At 39.0% G+C, this 24,600-nt stretch overlaps 1 protein-coding gene across 3 annotated transcripts in view; it reads right to left on the bottom strand.

The window, feature by feature from the left end:
* Positions 1–16,129: 16,129 nt before the first annotated feature.
* mao (monoamine oxidase) overlaps positions 16,130–24,600 on the bottom strand; it is a 38,763-nt gene continuing 30,292 nt past the window's right edge. Inside the window, exons 14-16 of one of the 3 annotated variants that reach the window (XR_013295948.1) lie at positions 22,085–22,643; positions 20,634–20,696; positions 20,472–20,547 (exon numbers count right to left, since the gene is read on the bottom strand). Coding sequence is in view for 1 of the 3 variants with exons in the window: in XM_077580253.1 (XP_077436379.1) it covers positions 20,392–20,547; positions 20,634–20,696 (219 nt within the window). In the remaining 2 variants the exon portion in view is untranslated. Of the gene's footprint in view, positions 20,548–20,633; positions 22,644–24,600 lie in introns of all 3 variants that reach the window. The other 2 variants (XM_077580253.1, XR_013295947.1) reach the window with 2 other exon arrangements.

Here is a 24,600-nt window from a genome sequence, read left to right on the forward strand (position 1 = left end):
GGCCGCTCCCTGAGATGGATAAAAAACGTCTGGATTTTGCTTCATAACTCATATTCCACAAATGTAATATTAATCAGAATGTCATGTTTAGACGAGTGAGGTCACATATAACATATTATTGTCAAGAATTAGTTAAGGTTGACTTCCCCTTTAAAGTGTGTATCTATTACAGTGTGCATTTTGGTCATTTTTTTTAGCGTGATATGCGTTGACGCCACAGTTGGTATCGGTCACATTTGGCTGATGTCGGATTGGTGTTTAGAAGCCATAAGAGACATCAACATGACTGACTGGGCTAGTGGCTCTCCCCGTGCTGCTAACAAAGCATACATCAATGCTTGCTCACATGAATCTGACCAATGAACTTCACAGATAGAATAGATGAATCGTTTGGTTAGTGCTTTCGCTGGACTGCGCACGCACGCACGCACACACACACACACACACACACACACACACACGCGGTATGTGTGAGTATGGCAAAGGGGAGCTAATCTGTCTGGCTGACTGCAGCCCAGGAGGTGTCTGCAGGGTGCTTATCAGGCACATGGAGAGCAGCCGGCTATGAGATGAATGGTAAATGCTATGTTTTGCTTTAGAGCGTCTGCCTGCTTCTTGCCTGTGGATGTTGCAATCGTAGCTACACACAACAATGTCTGCTCGTGATGTTATGTCCACTTTTCTCTACACCTACCAACCGTGCTCCCTTGTAAGGCTTTTCCATTGGCAAAAACATTTTCTATTGGTCAGGTCAGCAATGGTTCCAAGTGTGTGGATCGCATAAACCACTCTAAACCACTGCAGAATGACAAAAATAAGCACGAATGCTAATGCTAGCATGCGCTGGACTCTTCACTTTGTTTCACTAGTTAGCAGGAGTTTCATTTTGATGCTGGTGTCCGTTTTTTTCTCATTTTGAATAAAATATATCCATTAAGGTACAGTGTACCTTGACATATGAGTTTAATTCATTTGGATAATTTTCAGAACTCAGCTTACTCAATTTTCCCCATTGAAATCAATGGAAATGCAAATAATTCATCCCAATGCCCTCAAAACGACCTTCAATTTTTTGGGTTCTGTGTTGTTACTAAATAAATAAAATAATAATAATAATAATAATAATACACAAAACATACAAAATACGACGTAAATAAAATCATACCTCACCACCACAATCCTGCAAATACACAAATACTTTTAAACATACTTTATATAGTTAGTGTGATTGATTCTGACTGATGTGTTAAGGGGCATGTATTGTTGGGAAAAAAGTACTTTTAATTTGCTGATATAAAAATGCTTGGGGCTACATTCAAAGAAATCTTTTGCTTTCTGCCTACAGAATTTCTGAAAATATGTCTCTGTGCAAGCCGTTTGACCGAGCAGCCATTTTTGAAGGACAATCGTGTTCACATCAGCTGTATTTTTGACCACAAATGAAATATTTTCCCAATCAACTGAGCTGACTCGACGAAGTCTTCTTTCCGCTGCTGACCAGCTTGTCGGGTTGTTCATCTGGAGAGCACCGGCCCGGTTTTCTCCTCTCACATTCCATACACAACACGTACCAAAAGCCCATAGACATACAGTACATAACTACTAAAGGAACTACAGGCTGGTTGAGGATGTGCAGACCTAGCCACCATTTTACATGAGTACTCGGCAATCTCTTCCATTCACTTGTATTGAGCTAATTGTTTATCTCCAATAAATTCATTTTAACTCGTCAAATTCTTTACTGATTTTGACTTTGGTTTATTAGAAACATCAAACATGCAGTTATGATACCGGACATGGGGGTAATTTTATAATTGGGGCTTTCACAGCATGTTAAGTATAAAGGTAAGATCAAATACTCATAATAAAAAAATCAGCAAAAACAAAAAAAAAAACACAAATTGACCTTACATGAACTATTATTTGTTTTTTCTTGCTTTCATGTTGTTGTGTGGAATTGATAATTAAAGATCTGAAAAGAAATGTTTCAATTGAGAAATATAGGTTAATTTTCTATTTTAGTCTAAATAAGCTATTCTGTTTAATATTGTGTTAGAGGAATATGAGTTGAGATGCAACATTTTTAGCCATCTCAGGGAGCGGCCATTTTGCCACTTGCTGTCGATTGCAGATGACATCACCGTTGCTCAGGGCTAAGGCATTGACCAATCACAGCTCACCTGTTTTCTGAAGCTGCGCTGTGATTGGTTGTTACCTGAGACCTCAGCAACATTGATGTCATCTTCAGTCGACAGCAAGTGGCAAAATGGCCGCTCCCTGAGATGGCTAAAAATTTTGCATCTTAACTCATATTTCTCTGACACAATTTTAAACAGAATAGCGTATTTTGACTAGTGGGGCTTCATAGAACATATTATTGTCCCCCCAATTTTTTTGAGGGGGTTGACTTCTGTGGTAAAGTAACTCAGTGGCTTTATCATATATAAGCGCAATACAAACCGCTTGGAATCGGATATTAGATTACAACAAAGTATTTAGAATCCAACGAAATCCAAGGTTTGTTTCGTCAGCAACGTCATATTTGATGACTTTGGAGCATGTTTGCGGAAGAGCACACCGCGATAAACACGAGGGAGGATTCTCTCTGGCGCTGACATTTCTATAAACCCAACAGCAGTCGGGATGAGATGGAATATTTTAATCCGGCGAGGGCTCAACCGCCTTAGCGGCGCTCTTGTCAGAACGTTCCCTCTGGAGAGGGGCTGCTTAAAATGAGCTCATCGCGTCGCACATCACCTTCATCTGCCATGAGCTAAGCCTCAGGGCCACAGGAACATGTCTCCTGCCCCTTACACCCCCAGAAACATCATATCAAATGACTTCATCCATCTTCTGACGTAGCTCAAGGTTGCTTATTTGTTGACACTCAACATGTCATCTGTAATAACTCTGTCATACTCTATTTTACAGTTCTGATATCACCTGATCCAGAATGTGATTTGAGTCTGCATAAATTCTCTCCTTTTATATGTAACCCGTGTTTCTTTAACAAACTAAAGATGCTGATGCGGTTCTATTCATACCAATCTTAAACGTCCTTGTAACTCACTGCTGCAGTTTAATAACTAAATCAATGGCCCTTGTGAAGTTAAGCGTTTTGGATAAATGATGGATGTTTTTCAATAAACGCAATATTAATTAACATTAAAGTCAATATTCTCCAGCTGATCAAACATGAAGTGCTCTTACTGTAAATGAATATGAACTAAAGGTAAACTCTTGTAATGTTCCATGACAACCTCTTAGTATGAATGCAAACATATTAAGAAAGTATTTTATGGTTGAACACTTAAAAATAAAAATAAAAGTCATGAAAAACCTTAATTTTCCGGCAGCTGAGGCGCAAGAAAAATACTGTGAAATAACTGAAAATTACTTTCTCGTAAAAACAATTTTTTTCCATAATTAAAGTACAGTTTTAAACTGTAATTTCAACAAGATTGTATGTAATATAACAATATATGGCAAAAAATGGGGGAAAATTTGTGATTAATCTTTCAGAACATGGCCATCAACTGGTGAAAGATTAGATATTGGGTTCAAAATTGCAAGCGTTTATTGTTAGGGTAATTCATTTATATAGCATTTTTCCACCATTTTGACGAGACATTCACCTTCTGATGACACAGCATTAGGAGCTCAGTATTTTGCTCAAGCATATGCTATGATCAAACCCACAATCTCAGGGATACCAGACGACCACTCTACCACTGATCCACGATGCCACTGGTTTTTTATCATTTTATATCTCATGAAATGTATACTTGGCAGTGCTGATGCCTCAGCAGAGGAAGCATCCGTAAGTCCAATTGTCTGCTTTACGTATTATTCACCCTCTCAATCTTGCCAAAATTACAGTTCAAAATGTACTTTAATTATGGGGGGGGGGTGTTTTTACGAGAAAGTAATTTTCTGTTATTTGCCAGTATTTTTCTGGCGCCCCAGCTGCCGGAAAATTACCTTCCATTAACCCCCCCCCCCCCTTTTTTTTTTCAATATATATATATATATATATATATATCATTAGATGTCCTTTCAAAATAAATGTTAATACAATGAATGCAACCATCTATAAGACATTACATAAATTGTAGTTATTTTCACTTTTAAAAAATTGTCAGTTCACAAAGAAATTAAATTACGGATTGTTACTGTTAATTTCTCAGTAAATATAAATGGGTTTTTTTCTTTTTAGGGTTTTAAAGTTGAATTTTACATTTTATTCCATTAAAAAACAGACAAATATTTTAACAAATCAATATATGTATTTCTAATGGAGTTTTTTGTGTGTAAAAGATCAGAGTTTATGTTTCTAAATTAAATGATATTTTTAAAATACAGAAGAAAAACCTGTAAAATAAAATGTACAATTCTGTTCTATTACAGTTTTGTTTTGTTTTACAGTGTAGTTTGCAGTGTTGTAGAATCAGACTGATGGGCGTTTGCTGTATTTTGGCGACCTAATTTAACTATGTATTAGAAACATCTCTCAGTATGATGCAAAAGTTCTTCACCAATTACAACCACAAAATGCATTTATTTAATGGTGCAGATGATTTTAAAATGATACAATATGTACAACATTGACTTTTTTTTTCTTCTTCTTCTTTTCTGCAGTTTCCAGTCAGAGTATTGTAAAACATAAAGTGATTGTGGTGGTGGTGTCGGGAGATGATTCAGGCCACTGATGGAAACAGAGCAGCTCAGGCGATTCACCACACTTGAATATTCCAAGTTGGAACTTCAAAAGGCGGGACGCAGGCACTAAGCATGGATTGGATTTCGATGGTGTTGGTGTGTGTTGCCATAAGAGCATCTCAGTGGGCTTTATCTCTTGGGACCGCCTGGGAAAAGTGCCTCCTAAAAACCACACATGCACACAGCCATGGAATGCAATGGACTCACTGCCAGCACACTCGGAGCAGTCTTTCTTCCAAATTCCCCAGAGGAAAGAGGCAGGCTAGTCTTTTATTTGAATGGCCACAGTGCTGGAGGTTCAGTGCAGGTGCAAACTCACCAGGTGGTGTCCACTGATACCATAACCAACACAAATGGACTATAGAATGAAGTAAGAAAAAAAAAACTTTGCCAACTCATTTAAACATGAACATGTTTTAGTTGTGTGGTTGTAAGAGTCTGACACAAGAGTTCTATGAGGCCTTCAATCATCACAATCCAAGCTTCATGGAACTCTTTAAATGGGAAGTCAAGTAAAAAACTCTCTTAACAATATGTTAGTCTAATTAGTCTAATCTCTGTCAACTGTTGTCAGGGTTTGGTCACATGACATTCGCAAGTGGAAGTACAAGGCAAAATGGCCGCCCCGTGAGATGGATAAATACAGTTTGGATTTTTTTGTCGTCATTCATATTCCACAAACGCAATCAGAACACCATGTTTAGACTAGTGGAAGCACATAGAACATAATGTAAAGTTACTATAAAGTTGCAGTTTTACCATAGTGTTATTTATAATATGTGCAGCACTTTGTTTACCTGCAGTATTTTAAATGTGCTATATAAATAAACCTTGACCTTGACCTCAAGACATTTTTGATTTGACTTCCACTTTCACTTTGATTTGAAAGATGTTGACATTCAGGAACAAACAAAAAGAGTTTTTTTTTTTTTTTTTTTGTAATGCGTACTTAATGAATTGAGTTAAAGTGATGACTGGGCAGAAATAGTCATTACTTAGACATTTTTAAGGCAACGAGTTCCCGGACTTTTTTTCCCAAGTAAAGTCTATTTATCCAGAGTTAACATGTACTTAGCAAGCTGAGTTGAACGAGTAGTAGAATAAGCAGAATCTTTTTACCCAGTCAGTGTATACAGTTCACTTAAAGTATACCTCCGGAGCAACATTTCCGGGTATTGATTGGAAAATGGAGCATATATTGTAAAGTTTGATAAATACCTGGTGTTCTCATTTTTGTGTCTATTGCCAAAATAATTGGGCTTGTTAATTTTAAGACTCGTCGCCATGTTTGGGGTGGTTGCGACGGTCACCACATTGACAGACTGTCACTCACGCCCATTACAGTAGTTACTACTGAGTGAGAGACGCCAGATCGCATGGCTATGGATTTAAATGTGTCAATTATTTATTTATTATTATTTATTTAAATTGAAAGGATGTAACCTGACCCAGCTTCTGGCTTACGGTTTTCTTATGGTGGGAGAAACTTACATTCGTGACAGCACCTCCACCTGTCTCATCTTGATCATCAGCAAACGGGCGTCGCCAATCACGTTTAATGTAGGGATGTGACAATAACTGCAATATTGTGATACCGCGATATTGAAATTGCCACAATATCGTTGTCGTCATGTCATGATATTAAAAGTAGCACATCTGTTAAAAAAGTGAGGTTGATTTCCATTTGTGTAGGTCTAGCACCCTCTGGTGGTTAGTTTATTAGTGCATTTTAATTTTAATTAGGAATGTTTTGGTCACTGCAGTGATTATCTCTCATATAAATCAATTATACCAGCAATATCGTGAGTTTTTACACAGTATCGTGAGGTGTTTTTTTTTATCTCACCAACCTCCCCACAATACCGTGATAATTATTGTATCATGAGGTTCACATCGTGATATTTATCGTATTGTGATGTTTGAATATCGTTACATCTCTAGTTTAATGCCACGTGGCTTTCAACGTGGTGACATCAGAGTTTTGCTCCTCGCCGGCAAAGATGGCTGCGAACAGTAATGTCAGTTCGCAGCCATAAATGCATTCCGGGAGCTATTACAAGCTTGCATATGTATATATATATATATATATATATATATATATATATATATATATATATATATATATATATATAAAAAACATATTAAAGTAGTAGAATAAATAGTGTACTTCTCCAGTTTTACAGTGACAATTTAAGTTAAATCAATGGATGACGAATGATTGTCAGTACAGAGAAATTTGAGACGAGTTTTTTCAAGTAAACGCTATTATCTGACACACTACAAATTACGTGACTTTAGATTGCCAACATAAAAATCTGTTTTTGTGGTAATGGCAAAGTATCACGATTATTGCGTCTTGAGTTATCGTCATCATGTTATATTGTTTGTCAATAAGAAAAATTCCTACCTCTCTACCCTAAAGGCACCACTCTATCTTCATGTACATTGTGGATATTTTCTAGGAAAGCCAGAAGGAATATAAGAAATGTGTTGCAGAATGAGGTTGGTGCTTCAATAATTAGACCCCTGTGGAGAGGTGGTGTACTTTGCATTCCAGCGCTTTTCTTGTCTTTCATCAGTCAACACACAAACAACGTATCGACATGTGAGCAGCGATACGGACCGAGCACCCACCTCTCCCTCCTTATTAAGAATTCTTTGTCCCCGTGGGAGATTAGACTGGAGGGCTGGTGTTAAGCCAAAACACAACTCTCCCTTTATCTCTCTTATCGCCAACCCTTAGTCGCCCCCTGTCGTCATCCTTTGTTGTACTTTCATTAACACCTTTCTCCTTCAACGTGACCTCTCTACTCTGACAGGCCTCGTTTTTATTCTCCACTGTAGTCTTTTTCTCCCCATGCCCTGCGCAACTTTTCATTGGCCCAAATCTGAATGTCAGGCCTGAGAGACACCTTGGGGTTGCTACGAGGGTGGTTGGGCGGTTGAAGGATGGAGAAGAAAGAAAAGAGGGTGGAAAGAACATAAAATATGTGACCAGAGTCTTCCTGTGTTAATGCACAGATGGCCGAGAGTGAACTTGTGGTTAGCACATCTGCTTCGCAGTTCCACAGTTTTGGGTTTAAATCTCCGCTCTGGCCTTCCTGTGTGGCGTTTACATTTATTCCAGTCTTTTCATCGGGTCTCTTCCTCCAACATTCCAAATACAAAACATTCATGTGGTTAAATGAAGACAATATAGAGGTCACCAACCTGAGTTAGTGAGTTAATTCTTGGCTGCTGAAAAAACAAATTGCGTTTAACTCATTCACTCCCAGTCATTTTCACTAAAGCAACCCCCTTTGCTCCGAGCTGTTTTACTGGATTTGGACTGATTTTGAGAGGCCTACAGAATATTGTATTTTATTGCTATTAAAAACATGGAACCTACCAAAAGAAAGATTAGAGTCTCTCCTTTCATCAGGAACAAAAATTCTATCTGTTTCCATTTTGCAGCAATTAGTATTAGAATATAGCAAAGTTTCATCATTATTCACAAATTTGTAAAACAGTGTGGAAAAGAGCTTTTTGCAACTTGGCCCTGGTTGATCTTATACTCTTCTGCCACCTGTTGGCCATTTTTGTAATAACTACCACTGCTTCAAGCATTCTCTTCAGTTCAGAGGCTGCATTAAATATTTAAGAAAATATTTAAAATAGAACATATTAAATATTTGAAATAGAACATATTTATGTTTTTGGGAGCAAATGAATTAATGATGTTGTATGTTATTATTAGGGCTGGGGATCAGCTAACTCAGCTAAATCGGCCACCAAATTGGTTGACAGAAATTTCTGCATTGAAACGCGCAATTCTGATGGAATAATCTATAGGATAATCAATTCTAAAAAGATCAGTGACAGCCCTAGTTATCATTAATAATATTGACACTCATTTATGTGACGACACTAATCATGTTAATGATCTCTCACAATAATCTCTTCTATTGTTTACATTTTCAAATGATTCCTAGAAAATCACTGACAATTATTAAGTATTTTTGGAACAGACCCGCAGGCTACTCATGTTGTCCTTGGGGCCAACTGGTGACCATGCCTTGCTCTACATTGTCCATGGGTGCGAATGAGAGGCTTGTTTGTTTATTTGTGCCATGTGTTCATGTGAAGTTGCACAAAATGCAGACTACACCCTGGACTAGTCGCCATCAAATGGCATTGTGCGTATAGTGAGAGACAATCGTTGACGTTATCTCGTTGCCACTAATTTGGAAGCAAACTACCTGCACAGAGGTCAGGTGTGTGAACCACTGCACTAATTTCAAACTTTCCAGTCATCCCCTGTGCAGCAATAGCTAGCTAATTTCTAGTCAAATTATGTTCCAACAGTTTACGTGACAGAAAACGAGTTTTTGCCTTGAAGCATTACATGTTTGGACCGTCCTAGAGGGCAATTTTGGTGATTCACTGTTGTCCTCTCAGGAACAGATTGGTCACATGAGGCACTGGACCATAAATCCATGCATCCATTTTCCGACCTCATTAGGATCATGGGCAAGATGGAACATATCCCAGACACATGAAATGACAAATAATTGAGCTTGATTCTGAAAGTCCTGTATGTTCTCACCTGAGCATCAGCGCTAGCAGTGAAGTCCTCTTCCCAACAAAACATCAACTCTTGAGCTCTGGTGACCAGCGGAGGATGTGAACGTGGTCAGGGCTGAGAGACGAGCGCAGGGCTGCCATCCGTGAATACGTAAGTCCTGAGGTTGCCTCCTTTGCACCAGCAATGTCCAAAGGCCTCCAGTGCAATCTGCCTGCTGATTGGTCATCTTTTTGAAAACAGATGTTCAGAAAGGATTGCAACATCCAAACAGCCATTTTCTATGACACACAGTTTGGTGGCATATTTTTTCTGGCTGCTCCCCAAAACTGCTCCAATTTTGAGGTTCCTCTGTACTGCGCACATTAGGTCAAACTGTAAAATCTGAAGAGATCCAACACAAGAGCAATATTGCCTTTACAAAGATAACAGGACACATTTTGACCCAGCGGGGTTGAATAAGACAGAGACTGCTGGTTATCTTACCTACCGGCACTCATTTGCTGCTTCCCTGCACAGAAGCATTTACCTGCCTAGATGGGCAGCAGACTATTTTGAGTTCCAGGGCTTGACTTCCTGCCGTACTGCGCTCACTCCACTCTGGGGATTAAGACTGGCAAAGCCTCTCTCTCAACTCCGTCCCTCCCGCCTGCGCTTCTTCCCATTGCAGACTCAGGGTTGCTTTGCCGTTTACTTCAGTTATTTATCACTCCACAACAGTGATGGGGAGGTCTGGAAGGGTAGACAGACAGACGGACTGATAGACAAACAGAAGGAAAAGGGAGAGTGAGGCTGACATGCTGCCAAGCTGAAAGCAAATGGCCTTGCCTCAAAGCACTTTGATTGCATCGTCATTTGATGAATCATATATGATTTTCAAAGATTTAATAGTGAGTACTTCCTATCAACAGATTTTGATTTAGCAACCTCATTCATTAATTTTCAATACTTCTTGTCCTTATTCAGGTCAGGTGTAAAGTTGAGTAAAAAAAAAAAAAAAAAAAGAGCACTATGAGGAAATGCTGTATTTTTGGATAGCCCACCTCAATTGCTATCATGAATTGCCCTGAAATGTGATTTTTTTTTTGTGTGTGAAATTGTAGTTGTTGCTCATATCGTTTCAGGGGGTACTAAAGGTGGCGGGTCATTTATGCTATAATCAAAGTGTTTTACCTCCAACCGGGCTTATTGCTAGAAGAGAAGCTGAGCAAACGAGCTCTGTGTTTACGCCATAGTGCTTCTGCTTTACTTTAACCTCTCAACATTTTACCTCTGTCTGACCTCACTTTCTTATACAGTGGAGCCTGTAAGGAAGAACACACTATGTTCCTGGATGCTTAGTCAACCTCCCATTTATTTATTTCAAAATAACTGTTCACAAAACAAATAATGTCAAGTGAATGCATCCATTACAGAGTTGATCTATTAGTTAGCCTACTTGTATCCCAATACATGATCTTCAAGGCGATACATTTTACATTAATTTACTTACTTACCTTTTAGTGTAACAGTCATATGCATACCTAAATGATATGTTTATTATGCTGGATGGCAAAAATGTTTTTGTTAGCAGCTCTTCTGGTTTACCACCAAGCGGCATGCCTGGTCTAATTGTGCACACACAGCAGAGCATGGAGCAGCTTTAACAGACACACCGGGAAAAATTATGAAAAGGCATGAGCCAATATGAGTAAAAATATCAAAGTATTCATATTGTAGCTCTAAAATGTGCTTATTTGAAATATTTGGGGAATAATTTTTTTTCATCTAACACATCCTATTTTGTTTTTAACTCTTTGACTGCCAAAAACGTTAAATAACGTTTAGTAAAATCCTACGGAGGACTGCCAAAGACGTTAAAAGACGTTCACTATGTTTTTTTTTGGGGGGGGTGGGGGGGTGGAGGAAAGCCTTGGCCAGCTGTGCTGAAAGTATCAAGCAGCTCTAGTTAGTATAATGACTATTTTTGGCGATGACTCGGTGGAGCTAGAGTGTTGAGGGGAAAATGGCTGAGGAAGCCATAATGGCGACCGGTTGCAAGCAGCTCACGCTTGAGCATTTTTTTCAAAGACGAAAAGCATCGACCAGTGCTAAAGAGCACATTGATGACAACGATGATGATGATGGTGACTCCGAGGTTGACGCCGAAGTTGGAAGCGGCAAGAAAGTGTAGCGTCTGCACGCAAAGGGGCAATCGCAGTGAAACTAATCTGCAAATCCTGCTGCGTCCTCTTGCACGCAGGGGAGTGTTACAAAAAGAAAAACTGTATTTGAAACATCCACACAATTGTAAATAGTACCACGGTTGCACACATTTGCAAATAGTTTGCCAAATTGTTTTGTCAAATTGTTACACTGTTGAATGTAAATAAACGTATTTTGCTATCAAAAAACACTTTTTCATTGTTGGTGGTAGTGTTTTACAGAAGTAAAGCACTGTTTAGGTGTTTGTGGCATCATTCATGGAAAAAAAAGGTGTCAAATTCACTAGAGTGCATGAAATAATATCGTTTCACAAAAAGCTTGATTTCTCCGTATTTTGTTTCAAAACAGAGCATTTGGGTGAAACTAACCATTTTCTATTGTTGATTACTGAAAAACGGAATAAGGTAGAAACAAACTTTTTTTTTCTGATGAAAGATGAGAGTCTTTCATTTGTCTTTCAAACTTTCATTTGGTAGTATGTGTGTTTCCATAGTCCAAACACAAAATTTTCTGTGGACCTTGAAAGATCAGTCAAAATGCTTAAATCGGCTGGCACCCACGGCATCCCTTTTCTGAAAACGTCTGGCAGTCAGAGTTAAACTAAATGTAGAAAAATTGGTACATTTAGAATCATGTACCATGTTAAGTTTATAAGTAAATAAATGTTTATTCTTCCTCTGTTTGAAATTTTCTTAGCAAGACACAGAATAATAATAAAAAATGCCCTCTGCGAGACTCGCCTGACAATTTGGTGGCAGAAAGTAAATTAGAATTTAGACCAGCTAAAAGCAGCTCCGAGTTGTGGCGCAGGTGGTTAACACAATTTTGGTAGATTTGATCACAGCACAGGCAGATAGATCCGGCGCTCTGCGGGTATGTATGGTGTATGTGTGTATTTAATTTCTAAATATGACATCAGCGGGGGACAATCAGCTCATTGAACAAATTATTATTATTATTATCTTAAAAATATGTATTAACTCCCGCCTTCTTCTTCAAACTTTTTAAAACTATATCCTTGGCAGCGTTCATGATGCTTTAATGACTCTCATTTTTATTTAACACTTGATTGAACATTGAAAATTACAAACTCCCAACCCTCGTGCCTTCTCTCGACTGACTCAAGGCCAAATACTAACCTCAAACAACCAGCGATTGCACCCTCTGCTGGAGACATGTGGTAATGCACCATCCCACTCATTTCTATGTGGAGAATATCTTTTGACTACAACTTTTGAACCCAATGGTCTAGAGCAGGGGTGCTCAAGTTCGGTCCTCGAGAGCCCCTACCCAGCTTGTTTTCCATGTTTCTCTCCACTAACACACCTGATTCATAATCAGGATCATTATCAGGCTTCTGCAAAGCTTGCTGATTAGCTGAAAACATTAGATTCAGCTGTGCTGCAGGAGGGAAACATGTAAAACAGGCTGGATAAGGGCTCTCGAGGACCGAACTTGAGCACCCCTGGTCTAGACTCTAGACCAGAGGTCCCCAACCCTGGTCCTCAGGGACCGGTATCCAGCCTGTTTTCCATGCCTCCCACAGCCAACACAGGTGATTCATATCATCAGCTAATCAGCAATCTCTGGAGAAGGCTGATAACGATCTCCACCTGAGGAGCAGGGTTGGGGACCTCTGCTCTAGACCATAGGTGTCAAACTCCGGTCCTGGAGGGCTGATGTCCTGCAGGTTTTGGATGTTTCCGTTCTCCAACACAGCTGATATCTTATCAGCTCATCAGCAAGCTCTGCATAAGCCTGATAACAATCCTGCTGATTGGAATCAGCTTGTGTTGAAAGAGGGAAACCTCCAAAACCTGCAGGACTTCAGTCCTCGAGGACCGGAGTTTGACACCTATGCTGAAGACCATTGGGTTTAAAAGTTGTGGTCAAAATAAATTCTCCACATAGAAATGAGTGGGATGGTGCAAGCTAAAGTCAAAGCTATTTGACTTGAATGCATCAGTGCAAGTGTGATTTTTATTGGAAAAAACATTTGGCCCTACAATCCATCAACATTTGAAAAACGTGAGTTTGTGAATTTATTTTATTTTTTTACCCAGCGAACGTCTGTAGCGCAAAAGTCTAACTATGCAAGCATGGGCGTTTTTTTCTTTCGTTTAGCATTTGATAGGCAGGTGCAGACAGAAGCGGCCCCTGCCACAGCCCGTAGATCCGGGTTGGACTAAATGTGGATAATCGTTTGACTGAAGTGGTTAAAACGGCCATTTTGAGCAAGTCCATTCGGGGTGAACAGGGGGTCAGAGAGCCACGCCCAACATGTTCAGGGGCCCTGAAAATGGGGGCGTTGACGTTGGTTCTGTCAGAACAATTATGATTTCCCGCACAACTTTTATGTCTGATTTATGACACTACTTTTTCACTTGGACTAAGAACTAAACTAAGCATGTGCAAGTCGAATCAGGTGATTCCCAACATTTTCCTGATTGAAGCAATTGCAAGTGACTTTTTTTCAACTGTTTTACCCACAATGTTGAAAACAGGGCTCCTTTTTTCAAAAATATTGCCACAATTATCCAAACTCCTGTACAACTTTACACGTTTTGCAAAATGACACACTTCAATCACAACATAAACACTTATATTAAAAACATACACATATTTGCATATTGTTTTGTTGCCATCTCACGAACACGGTCTGAAATGATGCTGCCTCTCAGTCAGGATTTCCTTGGAAAAGAGGTTTTGTGGTTAAATAAACGGAAAAAAACGACATTCTTCATGATTAATTTGATGTATGCAGAGAAAGCACACAAATTCTACAAACTTACCAGACTGAAAATAAGTATTTCATACCATACTCAGCTCCAGTAACATAACACCCACTTAGGAATCAGTCAATCAATAAAAATGATTGCATGACGTATTTGTAATTAAGCACATGCGTTCTTCCACACTTGGCGGATGTGAATATCCAATGAGTTTGACAAGCCAGTGCTTTGTAATGACCAAGAAGTAACCTCACAATCCTTAATTGTGTCTAAGGTATGAAAATGTGTGTAGATGTATGTAGTGTGTGCAATTCACTGTGTGTATTGTTTTGCAAAGCTGAGGTCTGTGCCTATTGTTGTGCAACTGTGGACAAGTGTGTAAACATCGGCAATTGTGTGAAAATGTTCATTTTAGTGTGTAAACGACTGTGAGAGATCGTAACTGACTGGCACAGTCTCCAGCTCACCCGTGACCTTGAAAAGTTAATGCGGTAAGTTAATGCGATATAGAAAACGGATGGAGGGATTTAACAACATTCTGAGTCTTGGAACATTTTACGGCACATTTCACTTGGGTGGTGCGGTTGCACTTGGGTGGTAGAGGCCCCACACAATCCTCCAACCATGTACTGTTGCCATCTCTGCATCCAATTCCCGTTGTGATGGATTGGGAGGCAAATTGACAGTGTCACATTTCATATCACAGCAAAGTTTGCAGAGACCAGGAGCAGGGCTGCTGCCGAAAAAAGGAAAGGCCGGTGTGTGTGTGTTCTTGTGTGTGTGTTCATGAAAGCAAACAAGCCTGACCTGTCACAGCGCATTAGAAAGTGGCATCGCTGACTAAGTGCGCAATGTCAATCCGTGATTGGACGAGCCAGCGGCGTTGTGCGCTAAGATGGCAGTGATCAGCGCAATTAAGGTGCCATATGTCAAGTAGCAAAGCCTCGGCACATACGACACCATTTAACCCCGCTCCACATTTAAAAAGCTGCTGCACACTCATTACAGCCATTACTATTATGCAACAAACATAAGAGAGGATCTGGAGAAACACGATGAGCAGGGATGATGCTCGGATTTCATTTGACACTTTCCATGGGAATTAAAAGGGACGCGTGCAGGGAATTAATAGGAGCCAGGGGGTGTATATTTATAAAGCTGCAGTTGGTGGGAGAAGTCTATGGGAGCATTTGTATACATTTTTTGCAGGGATCGTTTATATTAGGGTCATGGGTCAGCTGGAGCCTATCACAGCTGACTATATGGGTGAAAAGCAAAAATTGTACTCAAGTAAGAGTAGCGTTACTTCAAAAATAATATTACTCGAGTAAAAGTAAAAAGTAGTCATAAAAAATCACTCAAGTACATGTAAAAAAGTATTTGTTGAAAATAATACTCAAGTACTGAGTAACTGCTAGAACATGAAGTCTGTTTATTTATCTTTTTAAATCATCAAGACAAAAACATAAAATCATGTACAAATGCTGGCATCTTCAAATCATAAAAAACAAACAAACACAAAAAGCAAAACAAAAACGTACGCCTCCTCTCCTCTTTGCTCCGTCTCTCCGTGACTTGTGTTCTAACTTCTGCCATGGTGCTAAAGCAGGCATGCAGTGTCCTCTTTTTTTTTTTTTTGCTTGTTTCGGATCTTAACGACCCACTTACAAGTTAATTGTTTGATTTCCAAAAGCGCAGGGGGGATTAGGGGGTTGAATGGCTCTCACGTTGAAGAGTCGTTGAAGAGTCGTTTGAAGAGTCATTGAAGAGTCGTTGAAGAGTCGTTCAAAAGTCGATCGTTCGCGAACGTCACATCACTAGTGTCCTGCGGAAATGCTCCCACACAGTCAGTCAAGCAGAGCTCTTACGTGAAAATACGGTAAATCTAACGTATGAATGGGGAGGCGGGGAAGGACTCTAGTGTAGCCCAATATAGCGGAGTAAGAGTAGCGTTACTTCTTCACACATCTACTCAAGTAAAAAGTATTGTGTGGTAAAACTACTCTTAGAAGTACATTTCCCCCCAAAAGTTACTCAAGTAAATGTAACGGAGTAAAAACATTACTATCCACCTCTGGTGAAAAGCAGATGCGCCCAGAAATACTTTCCAGTCAGTCAAATATACAGGGTGTCCATAAAGTCTGGCTACATGGGTCATTCCTGAATCGCTTTGGTCTTAAAAAATCCAGAAAAATAAACATTCACTTTTCTGACTTTCTGTTTCATTTTCATCAATAAAAGGTAATAAACTACCAAAAGCTTGATTAGCTCATTTTACAGATTAACGGTACAATTTTTCTCACAACCTGCAGTGCAACCCCGTCACCGTAACAGGTTTGCAAATCCGGACGAAGGAGAAACTAGCTGTTCAGACCAGACCAAGAGGACGTAAAACTTATGCAAATAAGTGAAAAAACACCACCAACAACAAATAACTGTCTTATTCTAATCATATGCAGAGGGTTGCATGAGGTAGCGCGAGACATTCAATCAAGGCTAACTATGTTATAAAAATATGGAAAATAGAAGAGAGGACATACCTTTGCTCTACCCATTCTTTTGGAAACCTATTTGATGGTGTCAAGTCCAGCATATCATGATTCACAGCATGCTTGTGTTGTGTGCATGTTGTTGAACTGTGGAACACACGTTCCATGAATAATAATAATAATTTGAAATATTTTGTTTATTTAAACAAATGTTCCGCTTTGGCCTGAGCACAAAAACAATAAATAGGTGAGTTTTTAAGTCAATAGAGTAAGATAAGTAAAAATAAATTTAAAAAAATCTATCATTAAATTCATGAGTCTGTGGGGGAGAACAACCATTTATACCAATTTAGAGTCTTCAAATGAGCACTGTACATAAACGAGCATGGGGAGAACATCCCAAGTCCACACAGGAAGGCACACACAAATTGAATTTTGAACCTCAGAACTGTGCGGCAGACATGCTAACCACTGACTCTGTGCTGCTTTTGTTGTTGTTGAGGATATTAAACAAATGCTGCACATTTCCATCATTATGCCACAAATGCCAAGCAATCAAAAATAATGCATTGATAATGTGATATTGTGGACTTTTATAATATAGATCACATTGTATGTGAATTATTTGGAATACTAGACCGTGTAAAATTTGACCGTGGAAGACCGTAGACAATTTTATCTTAAAAACACATAATGCTAAATAACATTAACCGCCACAGTTTTAGAGGTGCCAAAATGGAATTGGGTCTCGAAACAAAAAGAAAGTGTACCATTTTTTAAAGCGGCTATCAACTGTCCTCTAGTGGTCAAAATTACAACTGCAATTAGAAAGTGAGCCCTTTTGCAGACGGTTCACTGCCCATCCTTACGACGCAGTCGTTTCCAGGTTAAGAATGACTTCGGGCAGCAAAATCTTCACTCACTTAATACGGTCAGTTCTCAAACCTGCAATAACAAAGGAATTGCACAGAAAAGCAGTAACATATGTCAGAAGAAGTTATCAGTAATTAAGGATTTATTAACACAGCGGTGTGATTGTAGAAACAGGGTTTACATTGCTTTTTTTTTTTTTGCAACAATGGCAAAGTGTGGTGGAGTTATTTGCAACCTGTGTGAAAGAAGCTAACAGACACTTTCCAATCTTTTTTTTTTTTTTGGGACAGCTGTGATACTACCTATGAAGATTAAAAGTATCTAGATTTACAGGAACATACTTTACAGGGCAGTGAGATAAAACACACAAAAAATAGCATCTTTTCCAGGTAGTGCAAAACATCATTTTCAAAAACATCCACTAAATTCTATATTGGAATGTGTTTACACGGCGAGTGTTTTGAAACAAACAGCCAAAATGATCAAATCTTTCTTCGTTGTGAGTTAAAAATGTTCAACGCACACTTTAAGGGAATGTTGCATTATTAAAGCAGTTCCGGTGAAGCTGGATGGGAAGGAGTACTGTAAGTAAGTGGTGTATGGAATTTTTAGTCACACAGGCACTTAAGAGAATCCAACAACATTAATAAAGCGACACCATTTTCCAATAAAGGCACAACAAACAACTTCACTGATGACACACAAACTTACATTGGTCTTTGGGACAAAAACAGTACAAATTGCCTCCATAGCACCCCCACCCCTGCTATAAACACACACACATTGTAAAATACAACAAATAGATGATTTTTTAAAAACACAATAACTGTTTATTATCCACCAGACCCATCCTTTATTCATAATTTGGCTTTGACAATTAAAAAAAAACTTGATGGTGAAACGTTAAGTACATTTGAGGTGTCCGATGCTATTAATGTTTGACATTAAAGCGACACAAGAAGTAGCACATTTATGCAGACCATAAAAATATACCACCTATGAAGAAATAATAAGCGATGAGTACAAATTTGCACAATTACTGTTAAAGAAATACATTCAAATGCTTACATTGACTAAAACACAATCTTAATAACAAGCAGTCGTACAGCACTCACTTCATTTAACTAAAAATACTCAGCATATTTATCTTATGTCAATAAATCCTGCAATAAATTCATATTTACGTACATAATTCCCCTCTATATCACCATTGGTTATTTAATGTAGAAGATCCATGTATGGGACGTACTGTGTTGTTGTTTTTTCATTTTGTTTTTGCTAGCTAATCCCAAAAACTTCATTTGTTCTTTCTTAAAAAAAAAAAAAATGGAATAGTGGTTATTTGAAAAGTGTGTTCAGATCTCAATACTTTGGCTTCATGACACATTCCAAAAACCAGCATTTGAGGTTAATCTTCTTTTATCAGGAAAAAAAAGTATATTTCTACCTGTTTCCGTTTTGCAGCAATTAGCACTAGAATATAGTTAAGTTTCATCATTATTCACAAATCTGTTGAAAACACTGGGCAAAAGAGCTTGGTTGATCTCTTATATTCTACTCCAAAGCATTCTTTATGCTAAAGCATAACAAAAAACATTTAAAAAGAACCATCTAAATACATTTTTGGGACCATCGCAAAATTTAGAATAAAACATGTTTATACGTTTTTGGGATCAAATGAGTTAATTGTCCATAGGTGTGTATGATTGCTTGTCTATATGTGCCCCACGATTGGTCAGCGACCAGGCCAGGTTTTACCCAGCCACACGCCCAAAATCAACAGGAAGAAATCACTCGCGCCCTAAAGATGACAATCCAATTAAAATGGATGGATCATAAAAGTACATTTTTTTCATTAGTACGTGTTGACAATTACAGTAAAACACAAGGACAACAACAGACCTACAGTACAGGCCAAAAGTTTGGACACACTTTCTTTCTCAATGCATTTGCTTTATTCTCATGACTCTTTACATTGTAGATTCTCACCGAAGCCATCAAAACTATGATGAACTGATGTCAAGTTATGTACTTAACAAAAAAAAAAAAAAAGTGAAATAACTGAAAAAACTTTTTCTATTATAGAATTTTCAAAATAGCCATCCATTGCTCTGGTTACTTTTTTGCATACTCTTGACATTCTTACCTCTGGGAACACCTTAAAGACGGTTGGAAAACCCTTTCGAGAAAATGCCAAGAATGTGCAAAAAAGTAATCAGCGAAAAGGGTGGCTATTTATTCATGTATTTATTTTATTATTTTCACCTTTATTTTGTGTTTAAGTTCATAAATCTACATGCTCATTAGTTGTCCTAGTTTTGATGCCTTCAGTGTGAATCTACAATGTACATAGTCATAAAAAGAAAGCAACGTATTGAATGTGAAGGTGTGTCCAAACTTTTGGCCTGTACTGTATGTTTTAACCTCCACTGCAATGGCACAGTTGCTGCATCATCACAATAAATCAGCACCTAAAAATCACCAGATGCACGCACACACACACTTCACAAAAAGCCCACGCAGTGCACCAAAAGCTCAGATACGCACATTTGAGTAGGTTTTGTGTAAAAAAAAAAAAAAATTCACATACTGTAGGCAATGGCATGGAGGATTAACAGAAATGTGGTGCGTGTAGAGAGATAGACGTTATCATGATAAGAGGTATCTATGTAGCTTAGCTATTCAGGTTGTCACATGAATAGTTTAAAAAAATGTCGCTACGAATTAACAGTCAGCACACTTCTTTCCACGTGGAAAGTCTCGCTCAAAAAGTTAGCACACGAGTGCGGTGATGAGACGGCAGCGCTGGTATCTAACACCGAGGGATGAGGCCCTTCCTGTAGGCGACCGCGCCAGCCACTGTGGCGACGGACAGAAAGGCCGACACGCCCACCAATTTCACCAGGCCGCCTACTGAAGGCAAGTTCCTGTCCCAGAAGGTGGTGACGAAAGGGCGCGCTGGCACATCCTGTTGGGATGTTGACGAGGCGGGGCTTCAATAACATGTATCATCACTTAAGTATGTGCAGTAAAATTTCCGAAAACTCTTCTCACCTCCGATTCGGGCTCTGTCTGCCAGATCTGGCCGCGGTGGATTTTTCCCATCGTGCATAAAATCTGCAGCACAGTAAATGGTGGTTATTGTGCATTAAGGGCAGTGGGTTTTTACTAAATAAATAAATAATATTTCAAGCCTAACTTATAAATGCCCATTTACTTTTTAAAGATAATTTTAACACAAACCTACTAAATAAACCTTAGAAGATACATATTCATTTTTTTGAAATGCAAAATTCTCAGGTGTATGTATTTAGTACAGTATTAATATTTATTTATTTATTTTACGTTTTTGGGATGTCTGCGTTCAGTTTCATCCCTAAAACATAAAAATTTAAAAAATTGGAGAGAAAAATGGACAAAAGTGTTTTTCCATATTTATCAGCTATAGGTAACCTGATTATTATGCAATTCATACAATATACTTTATGTATTTTAAATAAATACTCGTTATATAATATTTAATATATTATTATATAATAAATACTTCGTCTCTGTGTGCCCTGCAATTGGCTGGCAACCAGTTCAGGGTGTACCCCGCCTACTGCCAGAAGCCAGCTGGGATAGGCTCCAGCACCCCCGCGACCCCTGTGAGGACAAGCGGTTAAGAAAATGGATGGATGGATGAAATAAATTCTCTCATTATTTTTTATTTAAAGTAATTATACTATATTAATACTAAATACATAAACCTGAAATAAATAGGCTTTATATATTCATTTGTTTATTTGGTAGGTTTGTATTAAATTAGGAAAAAAATTGAACATAATGCAAAGTATTTTGATGCAACATAACGCAATGTAAAGTAACATAACATAAATTAACATAACATAAATTAACGCGACATAAGGTAAGATAATTTAAGCTTACATGATATAATTAGCTAACGTCACATACTTCAATGTTCACATAAGTTAATATAGCTAACCACAGGTAACGTAATGTAAGGTAACATTTTTTTTTTTTTAAATTTACAGTATTTTGTTAAGTAACTACAAAGAATTCAAAAGGAAAAAAACCCACAGGCCCTCCAAGAGGTGGGATGAAAGATGGGCCTAAAAGGAAGGACAGCACGGAAGAAGAAAAAAAAACAAAGGACCACACGGCAATGACAATGGCAACGGAAAGCTCCCGCTCCGAAAGTGTGCCCGCGGATGGGAAAAGGTGACAACGTATAGAGGACTGAAAATCCACCAGGGGAAGGCAAAGTGTGGTCAGGGCGGCCAACAGCAACCTTGCACCGCTGCGGCGGATGAGACAAGGAGAAGGAGCAGAAACCAGGTAGAAAACCACGGTGCAAAAGGACTTAGCGGTACAGGGGAAGGACCTTCTCCGTTCTCCATCTCACACAGAACAGAGTTTCAAGCAGAGTCTAAGAAACCAGCAAGAAAGAACAAGCTCAGATGGCCAAAGCCAAACAAAGTAGAGGCATGCCGTACTGTGGATACCTGACCAGGATCCTGGAGGAACGGTTGCATTGAGGGCTTGAAGCCAAGCCTAACCTGTTTGGAGACATCATATACAAGATCTGCAGGGACGGGTTGGGTGGAGTTATCTCCAAAAAGAGGGCTGCCCCCAAGGGACCGGAGAAGGGGGGGAAAGGGAAGAGGTCAGGCAAAGGCTGAACAACTGCTGGAGGAGAAGTCAGGGAAGCTGGAAACCACCAGGTTACGTTCCCAGACCTGCGCCTACAAGCTCGACAGAGTTGCTCTGGCACCTACTGAGAACATCCTGGAAAAAAGCAACTCATTCAAACAGAGTGGAAAAAGGGCTGTAGCAGTCTTCAACCCCAAGGAAGCAATTCAGGAACATCGCTTTGTTAGACGTTAAAAGGGAAACTCTTCTTCTCAGTTTTGGCAAGGAGGATGACTACCTACCTGGTCAAAAGTCATTACATAGGCTTTCCAACACTCTACAATGATCTGGTACCAGATTCAGAGGGCCAAGCGGGAGAAGACCGATCTGCACGTCTTCTGGCTCGATCAGCTCCACATCAATTGATTAACCCTGCATCAAGACCATGGTAGCAAATTGCTTCAGTCGTCTGCAGATGCGCTTTGCTCTCCAGCATTTCAACAATGGGTGGCAGCAGCTAGAAGTGGGAATTGCCATTTCTTCAATCCTGTTTGTGGCGGCCTTTGAGGTAATACTCATGGGAGCGAGGCAAATGGTTGCCGGAATTAACTCATTCAGTGCCATTGACGGCTATTGACGTCAAAAATCCATTAGGCTGACAGTGAATGGGTTGCCTCCATTGAGGAGTTATATGGACGATGTCACCAGCCTCCTCCAGACATCAGTATGAACATCCCGACTGCTAAAAAGTATGGACCAGTTAATGTCATGGGACAGAATGAAGATCAAACCAGCAAAATCCCACTCAGAAGAGGAGTCAGAAATGACAAGACCACCTCTGTTGTCAGGGGGGGGGGGGGGAGAAATCCTGATTGAAATGATTCAATTACATTTTGTAGTGAACTACACAGACTAGACCAGTGCTTCTCAAATGGGGAAATGTGTACTCCTGGGGGTACGTGAAGGCACTCCAGCCAGGGAACGTGTGATTTTAAAATATATTGAAAAAGTATATGTAAAATATAAATTCATAAAATGAATTTTATATTCAGTAGGCTATTCAATTTCAGTGTCCTAAAAACCCAGCCTCTCCCCCATACTCATATGTCACCTAGCGAGTTTAAAATTCATTGAACTATTTTGTTTTGAGAACAGAGCTTTACTATGATCCCAAAAGATGAGACTTTATGCTGCTAATAATTTGTATGTGCACAAATCTTGTATTTAATTTTTTTTCCAAATCTAGACCACATACATAGAAATAGAGCTCCAAAGTTTAATAAATCAAACAATGATGGCGCAGCACAAATTTATTTATTTATTTTTCAGAAATGCTTTGTGCTGGTTAGGGGGTACTTGGCTGAAAAAAATATTTCACAGGATTAACGTCACTGAAAAAAGGTTGAGAACCACTGGACTAGACGATGTGATTTAGCACAAGGTCAGAAGTGTAAAAACAACAGACATTTACATTTCCTTCCATTCCCATAAACTATGTATGCCACATTTGTACTGGTGTGATCTGCAATAAAGTGTTCATCCAAAATGCAAACAGTGTTTGTGGAGGAGACACTTGAGACACACTCGGGAAAATAAGAAGGGGATGCTACAAACACTTTAACATCAAAATACATGAATTTTGTATAGATGACAAAAGCGATATAGAAACAGAATTGTGGTGCAAGGGAATATTATTTCAACAAAGCCTATTAAGTAGTCCAAGTATGGAGTGCACTAAACTTTAAATGTGTCTTTAACGGGATGTGTGAGGGACACATGAGACATGGATGCATTCACAAGTGACTTTCAGCTTGCAGTATTCTCGCATCAAAGTGAATGAAGGTAGGCCGGATGTCTTCCAATTAGGCAAACAAAGCCAAGCTGATCTCTGGTGATAGTAAGGGAGTGGCAGCCAATCTTGTTATATAGAGGAGGTAAGAGGGTATTGCATGACGCTAATAACGTTAGCATGACACCGGGTACTCAGCATGACCCAGAAGAATGGAGATTCTGTCAAGCCATATATATCTTTAGTCGTATTGGGAATTAGCATGAATATCATGTGCGTCAAGAAAGGCATCATTTGGCCCAGCAAAGAGCAAAAACTCAAAAACTTACGAAAAATACACGTAGCGTAGCTATAGTCTAATCATGTGAGGATTCGTTGGTGGTTAGTGGGACACTGTTTATAAAATGAAAAGGCAGGTTGGAGACAGATTCATTCTTAAATTTAAACTTTACTCGTCATTCCCCGCAGCTAGAGCGACAACACTTCCTGATTGCCTATCAGCTGACTAAACACTAACCAATCAGATGCTAGCATACTTTAGGTAAATGCTAGTGAATGACGGAGAGCAGCAGATTCGACACATCAACTTAGATACTTCTA

Source organism: Vanacampus margaritifer, chromosome 11, assembly GCF_051991255.1.
Source record: "Vanacampus margaritifer isolate UIUO_Vmar chromosome 11, RoL_Vmar_1.0, whole genome shotgun sequence".
Classification (NCBI taxonomy): domain Eukaryota; kingdom Metazoa; phylum Chordata; class Actinopteri; order Syngnathiformes; family Syngnathidae; genus Vanacampus; species Vanacampus margaritifer.